Below are 13379 nucleotides of genomic sequence, written 5' to 3' on the forward strand. Positions count from 1 at the left end.
CATAATATTGCCACACTTGTTTCTTTAAACACAGTATCACTTTAGGCCCCTACTTAAGAACCTATAACATCCCCTTCTAAACCTGTGTATTATCATATTTGGGATTAAGGGTGAGGGGGAAGAAACCTCTGCTGTAAATAGACTTAATACCTTTTGTAAAAGCAGGTATATTTCCTTCCTTATCACAATTCCTTCCACTACCACCACCAAAAATGAAGTTTTTCTTAATGATTCCAACTTACATTAACCTCTTCCTTAATTTTCTACTACTCAAATCTGTGGAATACAAGTTTGCTTTTTCTATTTTGTGTTGGCACATACCTGCTGTATAATCTCAGTCAAGGATCTTACCCTTTCCGTACCTTTGTTGCCTCATGTGTGAAATGCTTTCATTGGCTTTCAGTGAAGACTGTGGTAAAACACTGTAGCAGCTATCTTATTATATCATTCTATATCTGTTTCACCTGTTACATCTTGCCTCCAAATGAAACTGCAATGAGAATTTTCTTAAACCCAGTAACGCACAATTGTGTTAAATAGATATACATTCCTATGACTCTTTTTTTTTTTTTTTTTTGAGACAGTCTTGCTCTATTGCCCATGCTGGAGTGTGGCAGCACAATCACAGCTCACTGCAGCACTGACCTCCTGGGCTCAAGTGATCCTCCCACCTCAGCTTCCCAAGTAACTGGGACTACAGGTGTGTGTCACCAGGCCCAGCTAATTTACTTTTAGTTTTTTTTGTAGAGTCTCACTATGTTGCCAGGGTGGTTCTGAACTCCTGGACTGAAGTGATCTCCTCCCTCAGCCTCCCAAAGTGTTCAGACTACAAGTGTGAGCCACTGTTCCTAGTATGTCTCTTGTTTTTTATTATTATTTTTTTAAGATATGTTGTCCAGGCTGGAGTGCAATAGCTATGCACAGGCACAATCATAATGCATCACAGCCTCAAACTGCTGGCCTCAAGTGATCCTCCAGCCTTAGCCTCCCGTGTAGCTGGGACTACAAGCACCATACCTGGCTTTGACTCTGCTTTCAATTTTTGTTATCAGTGGCACTGATTTTAAGTAACTTAAAATTTTTTTTCACACGTATCAGGTATGTTATTTCATGTTGTATCATATAATGATTCTCTTCTCTTTCCAACATGTTTAAATGCTTAAGTTTATTGGGTAAGTACATCTTCTTTCATTAACTACTTCAGTATTGTGCACAGTAAGGAAGAAAGTGATGTGAATCGATGACTTTTCAATATTCAGTCATATGACACTGAACTTGATTCATTCTAACTCCTTTTAAGCTCACAATTCGGTACTTCATTTTTGAAGGAAAAGATGTATCTCGAGCACACGATTTAGTAGTTGGCTCATTTTAGAACTGTAATGTTAAAAGAAGAAAATTTATTCCAATTTTCTTTTTTTTGGAGACAGGACCTCACTTTGTCTCCCAAACTGGAGTGCAGTGGCACGATCACGGCTTACTACAGTCTCGACCTTTCAAGCTCAAATGATCCTCCCATCTCAGCTCTCGAAGTAGCTGGCACTATAGGCACGCACCACCAAACCTGGCTAATTTTTGAATTTTCTTTTTTTTGTAGAGACAGGGATATTGCTATGTTGTGCAGCTGTTCTCACCTGAACTCAAGGAATCCTCCTGCCTAGGTCTCTCAAAGTGCTGGGACTGCAGGTGTGAGCCACCATGCCTGGCATAGTCAATGTATTTTAATACAGCAAAATGGCCTATAAACATCTCATTCACTTACTCATTAAGTTTTTAATAAAAAAAACTCACTAACGGAAACAAAAATTTTTTTTAACTCATTACTATAGGCTACTGGAGAAGCTGAGGTGACAGGATCACCTAAGCCTAGGAGTTCAAGTTCAGCCTGGACATCATAGCAAGATCCCATTTCTGAAAAAATTTTTTTAAAAATTTTTAACTCCTCTAATGAACTACAGACTTCATGTAAAATTTGGAAATTAATAACTTTCTAGACTACTTTATTGAATAACCTAAATGATGCCTTTTACAAAGGATAATTCTAACAAACATGGAAAAATATTACTTATTTGGAAATCCCAATTTGTGTAACTTCAAAAAACTACAATTTAGGCTGAATACAGTGGCTCACACCTGTAATCCCAACGCCTTGGGGGTGCTGAAGCATAAGGATCACCTGAGGCCAGGAATTCAAGATCAACCTGGGCAACATAATAAGACTCCATCTCTACAAAAACCAAAAGAAAAAAAGTTTTTTAATAAAATATTTTTTTAAAAAAGTGCAAATTTAGCCTGGACAACATGATACCCCATCTTTAACATTTTTTTTTTTTAATTAGTCTAGTGTGGTGGCTCATGAAGGCTGAAACTGCAGGACCACTTGAGCCCAGGAGGTTGAGGTTGCAGTGAGCTGTGATCACACCTGTACTCCAGCCTAGGCGACAGAAGAAGACCCTCTCAAAAAATTATTTTTAAAAGTGCAAATTGAAGATTTGGATGAAAATGTAAAAAACCATATCCATTACAAAGAAACGAAATTTAACATAACTCCTAAGTGGGCCTATGATTTCAATTAGAAAAGTGAACTCAATTTAAACAAAAATAAACAGGTAATCTCATTCATACTAGTTTTTCATTCTTCTACACTGTGTTTCCATATTCTTCTCATTACCAGAGTTTTCTTATATATGTCAACATTACATAGCAAAAAAAAACAAACAAAAAAACCTACAATTTAAAAAAGCCCAAATAGTATATTATTTGTAATTACAAAAAACATTTCCAAATGGTGTAATTTTTAAAAATAAAAGTTTTTCTTCAATACTTTGTATTTAGTGTATACAAAAATGCTAATTATCTAGAACTAATTTTTTAGTGCAGTAACATTATACACAAAATTACCTACATGTCCTAATGACTCTAAAGTATTCAGAGAACCACTGTGTATTTTTAACTTACATTGGGCGACTACAAACCTACTCCATAATGTGATCTTTCCAACAGCTAAAGGATCTTATATACAATCTGAGGAGAATCCACTATTATAACTAAATTTGTAGGGAACTATTTATGACTTAGTTACATTTACTAAAAAGTTCCTGATAATTTTATATTTATGCATATAAGGGAAATATGGTTAAAAAAATTAGTATTTCTTTCCCCACAAGAAGCAAGCAAACAAAAATAAACCAAAAGTGATTATCTGGTAAAAATTTAGTATAAAGACAGAGAATAAGAACTGCCCAGCTGACTTAAAAATTAAATTTACTTAAATGTCTACCTTAAAATGTCTAAGGTATAGGAAACATCTTCAGATTTTCAATTCAGGACAAATGTTTAATTTGCTTCTCCATCAAAAAAGACACACAATATTTTCTAAACAGAGAAAAAAGCTATTAATTGAATATTGAAAATTTTAAAGTATTTCAAAGAACTGATTAAGAATGTGTTGCATACATAAAACAATTGTTTCACAGTAAGACTTTGTATTAATAAGCTGCACAACAGACAGAATTTTATTCCTCCAACTATGAAGTACTTGTTTCTGGGCATCCAAATTTTCATAAACCTTGAAGAAAGTGGGCACTGATGCTGTAAATGTAATCCTAAAATAATTTATCTTCCTTCAAAAATCTCTGCCATTATGACTTTACATACCACACACACAAAATACCTGGAAATAATTCAAATGTATAACAACAGGTGTATGTCATACATAAGAATACTATACAGAGTTTAAAAAGAAAACTAGATCTACATTGTTAACATGAACAAATATTCAAAATGAATGTGTGAAAAATGCAAGCTGCAGAATCCATGTAAAAGTACGATATCAACTGTGCAAAGTTTAAAAACACACAACAGACTACATATTATTTATGGATACATACATATGCAGAAAAGGTATAAAAGCATGTACACAAAGAATACACATCAACTTCAGAATAGTGGTTACCTATGTAGAGGATGGAGAATGGAGAGAACGGGATGGATACAAACAAGCTTTAACTCTATCCATAATGTTCAATATTACAAAAGTATTTGAAACAAGTATGATATAATGTTAACATTGTTAAATCTGGTGGTGTTACAGTGGACCCCCATTATCTGTACTTTTCAATTTTAATATATTTCATAATAAAAATAAAAACATTCACAGAATAAAAAGGTTGAATCACTGCTATCATTATTAATCAGGTATGCTAAAACACAACACACATTTTCTTTCCCAAATAAAACAATAAATATTAACAGAAGATGGCACATAATTGGCAATGTACACTTTTATGTAGTATTCATTGATTACTATAATAAAAATATACAACAATTAAAGAGCAGAATTTAATGTTTCTACTTCAAAACCTCTATCTTTACTTAAGTCAAAGGATTTAATTTCACACCACAAACAGGCTTTCTTAAGAGTATCCCTCTGAATTTTCTTTTACGTCATTTCCTTTAAACGTGACTCAGAATAAAACGTTTCATATACAAGGTATAGAAGAGTCTTGGCTAACTATAGTTAAATAATACTAATACATCATAATCTAATATAAACCGACAGTGGTTCAATTCAAAAATGGTGATAATTATCACCAGTACAAAAACTCACTTTTCAGTCTGAAACTTTTAACCTGCAAGAGAAATACACATGATCTTTGTTTACTAAACATGTTTTTTCTTGTCAGGAAAGCTTTCCCACCTTTGTCAGATTAATACTTCCTTGATCACAGATGAAGTCTTTCAAATTAAAGATAAACAACTACTTGCCTGTTGTTTCTGATATGCAGTATTTGGATTTATCTTTGATTCCAAGAGTAGTGATCCTGAAAGATAAAAAATAATAATATATCATAAGTCTCAAATGATAAAACCCTAAATAAAAATACACATTAAGGCCAGGCATGGTGGCTCATGCCTGTAATCCCAACACTTTGGGAGGCCGAGGCGGGCAGATCACAAGGTCAAGACAGAGACCATCCTGGCAGACACAGTGAAACCCTGTCTCTACTAAAAATACAAAACTCAGCTGGGCGTGGTGGTATGCACCTGTAGTCCCAGCTACTGGGGAGGCTGAGGCAGGAGAATCGCTTAAGAGAGAGGCGGAGGTTACAGTGAGCTGAGATTGTGCCACTGCACTCCAGCCTGGTGACAGAGCAAGACTCCGTTTCAAAAACAACAACAACAACAAAAAAAACATATTTAAAAAAAAACAACATCCCCCCCAACCTTTTCCTGTCTTTTTACCCAACTGGGTATCTGAAGTAATAAAATGTATTCGAATTCATATTTTCTCTCCAAGTCTAGGCTTCATATTTAATTTGGAATATTTCTTACTATTCTCATACACTCTTAAAGAAAAAAAATCATTTAAAACCAACATTCAAACCAAGGAATGAGGAGACTAGATGACTATTAAAATTTTACGGAAATAAAAATTTTAAGGTCTAAATGACCACTTCAAGCCGTTTTTTAAAGTAAAAGTTGTTTTATTGTATTCCCAGTTTAACGAATAAAGCAAATTACAAAACAGAAACAAAAAACACCATGACAGGGATTAAATACTTGGTATACAAATTAAAGTGCTGCATTTATCCTTTTCTCATTAAGAACAAAAGAACACTTTCTGTAGAAATAAGTGTTGACTATTTAAAATAAAAGGGAACGTGCAAGAAAACAAAATAAGTCAAGAATAAATCTAAGATTAGTTTTTTAACTGCCCATATCAGTTGTTCAAATCAAGTCCCGATTACAGTATAAAAGGCGTTTAAATTACGGCTCTACATTTTGTAATTTAAAATACTTCACATAACTACAATAAATCAAAGAATACAAGTTTACAACCTGCTTTGGTGTCCCAACTTGCTTAGACTGTAAGGCATTCACTTTTTCACAGCGCCTTCTACAAAGGCAGCCCGAAGAAATCCCAGACTAAAGATGTATGTGCTTCTGTGTCCATGTACCGTGGTAACAGTCAGCAATACAATCAGGAGAAGGTGCCTTTTGGTTTTCCCCAGCACCCGCCGACTGGCACCTGGGGCCATTGGTAAATTTTTTTTAACGACACTCGGAAAGAAAAGTTTCGCTAGACCTTTTGTACTAGACGTATAATGGATAGGAAAATAAAGGAATAAAGGGGGAGGAGGGTGTCAGCTCCTACGGCGACATCAGTACCTAGCCTCTCACTACTTCCTCCCTTTTTTTACTCTCCCCTCTTCAAAAGAGGAGGGACTGTAAAGGAAGGAGTCCAGTCCTTAAGAGGGATGGGAAGCGGACAGAGTCTCAGTCTCTGAGGTAAGTTCAGTCAAAAGTACAGTAGTTTGTTTTTGGCGTACACAAGTTCCAGCTCAGAACCAACGCGCTGTCCCGAAGTAGTAGTAACGGTAACGGGCCCAGGGCCTTAAACCCCAAACTGTGCCCCAATAAGAGGCACTATCCCCTATTCTATCGTTCCGATAACCTTACCGTCGGACTCTGCCCGAACCAGCAGCGACATCCCCTTGAGTTCCTCCACGTAAGTGGAGGAGACGTGCCCGGTGCCTCGGTCGTCCCATTGCCGGTCTTCGTTCAGGGTATAGACCTTCACTCGCCGCCGCGTATCCGACATGGTGGCTGCTGTCTCCACCGCTCCAGCCACCGCCTCCTCGCTCACCTCGTCCGCGCCCCTCACTCTTGAGAGACGGTAGAGGCGGTAGTGGCGGCGGCGGCGGCGGCTCCGGAGAGGCCCGAATTAACCATGGCTCCAGAGGTTCAGCCGCGAGAACAAGTGACAAGAGCCACTGACACCCCTTCGCCCGGAGGCCCTGTTACCTCTCACTTCACCCCCGCATACACCCACCCTCCCGTCCCTTTGCCCCCCAGGGCTCGCTCGCTCTCCGACCGCCGCCGGCGCCGCCGCGGTAACTACTACAGATCCGCCATCTTGTAACCCGACTCTCTCTGCCTTTCTTTTCCTCTTCTAGCAGACTCGCACGGGCTGTCCTAGCAGGGGCTACGGCGGCCGACGAGTCCGATGAGAACCGCACCTCCGCTTCTACAAGCGCTTCCGAGGCCGGAATGCTCGACGTTCTCGCGAGGAAGGGTACACGACTGGGGCGGGAGTGCTTCAGCGAGACTTCCTCCTCTTCGGCCCCACCTCCTGGCGCGGGATCGCAATTGGGCAGGAGGTTCTCGCGATCTTCCCGGCGTGCGCCGCGATAGGCTGCTCGGCGGAAGGCGGCGGGGCTGAATCCGGCTCCGCACTTCGTCAGGTTATAGGCTGGCTGGCACCGGCGTGTGACGTTCGCGGGAACTCAGTTCTGAGGAAAAAGCAAAGCAAACCGGGAAAGTACGAAGCCTTGAACCGGAGTAACCAGGTACAGAAAGAAAGGAAAAGTGCTCGCATACCTTGATGGAAGGAAGTTCACTCCGTCCGCCAGAGAGAAAAAAAAATTTAAACCTTTCTGTGAAAAAGAACGTAGAACTCTTTCAGCCGAATAGAAGCCCACTAAACCTCGTTATGGACTCTGTTACAATTAAGCATCTGCCCAGGAAGTGTCTGTGCACACAGCTCTCCAGGCGGTTCGTGCAAAAGTGTGTTGACAGTTTCCTATTTCCCTCAGAGCGTTTCACCGTTGTTAGGCTCTTAATAGCTGGCGATTGGAAAGCACATTTTCCGCTTCATGAAAATATAGTGCTCTTCCCATGTTTGTAACCTTGGAAAGTAAATCTGCAGATAAGTTTAGGGAAGTGGCGGGGAGGTACATTCCTAACACATCTGTCATTGTTTTGACAATTCAGGTTCTCACAGGCGTTTCCTGTGTTCTCTATAGGGGTCTCCTGCACTGAATAAGCGAAGGAGGAATTCTCTCTGCATTGAGGCTATTGTCGCACATTGCGAGGTGGATATGGTTCACGCACTGGGTCTTAGTAGCGTGTCGTTTATTTCAATCCCAGCTCGCTCTTTGTAGAATCCCTTTATTCATTTTGTTGTTTTTGATAGTCTCTCTCTGTCGCCCAGTCTGTAGTGCAGTGGCTCGATCTCGACCCACTGCAGCCTCTGCCTTTAGGACTCAGTCGATCCTCTCACCTCAGCCTCCGGAGTAGCTGGGACAACAGACGCCCGCTCCCCACCCCAGCTATATTCGTTCTTTAATACAGTCTCTCAGCTTGTTCAGCTGTCACTTCTGTGCAGCCCGTTAGCCACCTCAGTGAAAACCAGGCGAGTCACGCACGCTGACTGACCCTGCAGTGCATTTTGGGAGTTGTAGTCATAGTTAATCAATGGTCTGGTTAAAACGTGCTTATGTTTTGACCAGATCACTTACGGGTGGACACCCTTCCGCAGTATACTACAACGTGGGTCAGTGTACAGAACACACACGCTGATAATTATTTCAAAATCTGAATTCACAGTTTTTTTTGTTTGAATTTTGAGACGGAGTTTTCCTTTTGTTGCTCAGGTTAGAGTGCAATGGCGTGATCTCGGCTCACCGCAACCTCCGCCTCCCAGGTTCAAGTGATTCTCCTGCCTCAGCCTCCCAAGTAGCTGGGATTACAGGTATGTGCCACCCACGCCTGGCTAATTTTGTATTTTTAGTAGAGACGGGGTTTCTCCATGTTGGTCAGGCTGGTCTCAGACTTCCGACCTCAGGTGATCCGCCCACCTAGGCCTCCTAAGGTGCTGGGATTACAAGCATAAGCCACCACGCCCGCCCGGCCCAGAAAACAGCTTTTTCTCGTTTTGAAAGAGAGGGGTGCCCAAATGGGACTTCTCAGTTGCTGTTTTTTTTTTTTTTTTTAATGTATAGGAGACCTCAGAAAATGTACTTGAACTAAGTCCTCATGATATAGTACATAACAATAGAGCCAGTTAATTGATGTGATGAATGTGGACAAAATGTATTTTGACCTCAGAGAAAATAACATTTCTGCCTTGGAAGAGTCAGAGAATGCCTCACACAATTTTTCAGCCTGATGTTAGACACTCCAGCCTTCTGTCCAAGCCTCACCCTTTGGTTACTTCTCAGGAAGGCTGAACTTGGGAGGAGGATTGTGCAGACCCTGAAGTCAGGCTTGGCTTTTGGGATAGGGAATTCTAGAGTGCCCACAGCATGGTCTGAAAAAGGGAGAGTTGGCTGCAGGTGGCTTCAGTCCTATGATTCCATGGACTTCAGACCCCTCCAAAGCACAGGGTCCAGTGCTTGCTCAAGTCTGAGGGCTCCCCACAACCACATTTTCCCCAGAGGCTGTTCTTTGCTTCAGGCAGTCATCAAAGTTCCACTTCAAAGAGTTGCTAACCAAATACGCCCACACTTTCCCGTTTTTATTCTTTTTGTTGTTGTTTGTTTGTTTTGAATAAATAATGCCTTTACACATACAAAATTAAAAAGACAGAAAAAGGTATATAGTGAAAAGTAAGTCTTCTTTTAATCTTTTTGTCTTGTCACTCATGGAATTTTCCTCTTGGAATCACCACTATTCCATTTTCCTGTGTATGTTGCCAGAGCAGGGCTGGTTTTATGGATGTTACCTCTACAGATAGGTACTTGGTTTAATGTTTTGTTATCACTATCTTGAAATTCAGAAAGGTTTTTAAACAAAGGCCATGCAGTTTTATTTTGCACTGGGCCCACAAAGTATGTATTTAGTTCTGTTCCAGAGACATTCTGTGCATATACAGGTAACTATATATAAATGTGTATGTTGTGGTCCAGTAGTGGTCTGAGGCCTATTAGAAACTGAGCAACATAGCAGGAGGTGAGTGGCGGGGGAGCCAGCATTTCAGCCTGAGTTCCATCCCCTGTCAGGTCAGCAGGGGCATTAGATTCCTGTAGGAGGGAGAACCCTTTTGTAAACTGCACATGCAGGGGATCTAGGTTGTGCACTACTTAGGAAAATCTAACTCCTCTTCCTACTACAGAGGTTCCCAACCTTTTTGGCACCAAGTTGGTGCCAAAAAGGTTGGGAACCTCTGTAGTAGGCTACATCATCTAGGTTTGTTTAGGTACACTCTCATGTTCACACAACAAAAATCACCTGATGATGCATTTTTCAGAAAGTATCCCCATTGTTAAGGGACACATGACTATAATGGAATACTATTCTTGTCCTTCCTTTTTATATTTTGTATTTTTTGGGTATATCTTGGCAATAATTTTGGGTAAGTATATATATAGAGCTAACTCATTCTACTTAATGGTTACATGGTATCCCATTGTGATAGCTGCAAGAGGCAAACCAATCCTAGGCAGACAGGGGCAGGTACCCAGTGAAACCCTACCTTCAGGCCAAGGACAGTTTAAAGGCTAGCCACAAGTCCTGGGTAAATCCACAAACTGGATTGAGAACCAGTCTTCCCATTTGGTATGTTTTCCGCTGAATGATCCCCACCCTTCACCTATTTTACATATACTTACCCTTCCCTAATTGTTTTTTTACTCTGTCATGCCTACCTTTGAGTAGTGCTGTTTTTTAGCCTTTTTTGCATACTCACAAACCAATCAGCGTGCACTCCTTCATTCTGAGCCCATAAAAGCCCTGGACTCAGCCACACTGAGAGAGAGAGACCACCCAACTTTGAGTGAGGGACCACCCTTGCATCCTCTCTCCACTGAGAGCTGTTTTCGTAGTTCAAATAAAACTCTTCTCCAGCCGGGCATGGCGGCTCATGCCTGTAATCCCAACACTTTTGGATGCCAAGGCAGGTGGATCACCTGAGATCAGGAGTTCGAGACCAGCCTGACCAACATGGAGAAGCCCCATCTCTACTGAAAATACAAAATTAGCTGGGCATGGTGGCACATGCCTGTAATCCCAGCTACTCAGGAGGCTGAGACAGAAGAATTGCTTGAACCCAGGAGGCCAAGATCGTGTCATTGCACTCCAGCCTGGGCAACAAAAGCTAAACTCAGTCTCAAAAAAACAAACAAACAAAAAACTCTTCTCCACCCTCCTCACGCTTTGATTGTCAGCATAACCTCATTCTTGGACGTGGAACAAAAACTTGGGACCCACCAAACATGAGTACAAAGAAGGCTGTAACACTGTGGCCCTCCGCCCTCTGCTGCTGGAGGGCAGCTGCCCCATGTGATGCGATGGGAAGCAGCAGTGGGGCAGACTCAGTCCTGAAGCCACGGGCCTGAGCAGGGCAATGGGACTGACAGAGCTGTTAATTTGCCACTGTCCATTGGCCTGCAGATGGCAGAACTAAAAGAGCTCTTAGCATGCTGTAACACCCCCTCTGGGGCCTCAGGGTCATGAGCACCCGTGTTTGGGTGCCACCAGATTTCCCTCAATGGGACATGCCTGGTCTAGCTGCAAGCCCTGCACAGAGCCTGTTCCTGTGCTGGCACTCTGGCCAGGCCCTGCGCTAGCTCATTTACCCCGTCCTGCGAGGGGCTGAGCACGCAGCCATAATGGCTGCAGGATTGGTGCCCGAGCACAAGCCAGACATCACCCGGTGGACCGAGTAGTTGGTGTGTTGCTGGCTGGAGGTATTTGGCTGTCAAAGTAGCCAAGAAAAATTCCTCATAAAGTGTACAGATGTAGTCTAATTTATTTAACTCATCTCTTGTATATGTATATTTGTCATTTCCAATGGTTTGTAATTTCAAGCAATAAATGATGGTGCAAAAGGTGTTTTATGTGTGCCAATATCTTTGTAGGTTAGTTTCTTAGAGCAGGGTTTTCAGCCTAAGCACCATTGATATTTGGGACTGGATAATGTGTTGTGACGGGCTGTCCTGTGCATTATAGGTTGTATCGTATTCTATCTACCCCTATATGTTATGAAAAATCTGTCAGTGGCCAGAATCCTTTCAATGACTTAACAGGCCCTTTTCATCCTGCTTCTGCCTACCTCTCCAGCAGCATCTTAGAACCCACACACTATTTTTTTCAGACTCATGCCCGTGGTTTGCTGTAGTGTCTTTGCACAGGTATTCTCTTTGTCTGGAGCTTTCTTTCCCACCAATCATCTCCTAATAACTCCCATTTTATCTTTTAAATGTTGCCACTATTATTACTTCTTTGGAGGAGCCTTCTTGGACTCCCTGACTACTTCAAATCCCCTGGGCTTTTTTTTTTCTTTGACAAAAGCCACATTAAATCAGATCCCCCTTGGAATGTTACAAGCACCAAAAAATCCAATTTAAACTGGTTTAAATGATAAGAGAATTTATTGGCTCATATAAATGAGAAGTCTGAAGATAAGGTGAATCTCAGGGTTGATTTGATTGAGTGACTTAACAGTATCAGCAAGAACTTGATTTCCTTCTGCCTCTCAATTTTTCTTTCAGCTGTCAGATTCATCCTAAGGCTTACTCTGTTTGTATCATAAAATGGTGGCCGGGAGCTCCCAAGGTTATGTAGTTCTTTCCATATCAAAAGAGAGTTTCTTTCACATATTTCACAGTTTCACTGTGATTGAACTGGTCACCCCTAAACCTAGAGTTTTGGGGTCTAGAGAATGTCAAGCACTGATTGGCTGAGGCAGATCAGGGCCTATCCCTGGAACTGGAAGTGATGTTAATCCCACCTAAATCCCATGAATGTTACTCTATGAGGTATGGGTAAAGTAGATGCTAGGAATACAATCAGAATCCATTATATCCTATTACACACTCATAGCACCATGCACCCCTCCATTGTAGCACTTGTCATACTTGTAGCTTTATATTTATTTGTATGATTTCTGATTAATAACTATCTTCTCATCTAGACAAAAAACCTCTATTAGTTCAGGGAGCTGTGTTTTTTCTCACTATTGTATCTCTATTCTAGCATAGGGTGTCAAACATAGCCGGTTCTCAATAACTATTGAAAGAATGAAACTTGCCTTAGAAGTTTACTACTCAGTTTGACATTCCCTTTAAAAGGCAATTTAATAGCTACCATATCAGACTTATATTACATCTTTGGAAGTCCCAGACTGATATCTCTAATTTCTATCTCCAGGCAGTCAGTTCTTGACACACCAGTAAGATAGATTCATGAATAAATCTGACCATATTGTATTTCCTTGACATCTTTCAAATGTTTCTGATTTCTTTTAGGATAGTTTTTTATGATGGCATTGAAAGCTCTTCATGGTTTGGTCCCTGTCTGGCTTTCTATTCTCAAGAGCAAGGCTATAGACTTCTGGCCTTCTTCAGGGTGATCTTTCTCTTTCAGTCATAGTCCATCCCCAACCACTTACCAAATATCAGTTTTTAGAAGTCTTTTCTCTGGCAGGGAGTAGAGAGGGGGCAGTAATAGTTTGTTCAGGGGTATCCCCATATCCTTCCCTGGTAACAGTATTCTAGAAGGAGGCAGAGGAAGTTCCCACTGTTGAGCATTTGGCTTTCACTTAATGCTCACTTTAGCTCTGCTTCACAATCCCCTACTGTCTACTGTGACTAATA

At 41.0% G+C, this 13379-nt stretch overlaps 1 protein-coding gene across 14 annotated transcripts in view; it reads right to left on the reverse strand.

Annotated features, from left to right (window-relative positions):
* The window catches only part of PPP4R3B (protein phosphatase 4 regulatory subunit 3B), a 93857-nt gene extending 87011 nt beyond the window's left edge, over positions 1–6846 (reverse strand). For 6 of the 14 annotated variants that reach the window (XM_064364123.1, XM_064364127.1, XM_064364122.1 and 3 more), the window contains exons 1-2: positions 6463–6846; positions 4768–4823 (exon numbers count right to left, since the gene is read on the reverse strand). In XM_064364123.1, coding sequence (XP_064220193.1) covers positions 4768–4823; positions 6463–6604 — 198 coding nt within the window. In that variant the 5' untranslated portion in view covers positions 6605–6846. The remainder of the gene's footprint in view (positions 1–4767; positions 4824–6462) is intronic. The other 8 variants (XM_064364126.1, XM_064364121.1, XM_064364119.1 and 5 more) reach the window with 2 other exon arrangements.
* Positions 6847–13379: the final 6533 nt, after the last annotated feature.

Source organism: Aotus nancymaae, unplaced genomic scaffold (genome assembly GCF_030222135.1).
Source record: "Aotus nancymaae isolate 86718 unplaced genomic scaffold, 86718_ANA_hifiasm-v0.15.2.pri h1tg000057l, whole genome shotgun sequence".
Lineage (NCBI taxonomy): Eukaryota > Metazoa > Chordata > Mammalia > Primates > Aotidae > Aotus > Aotus nancymaae.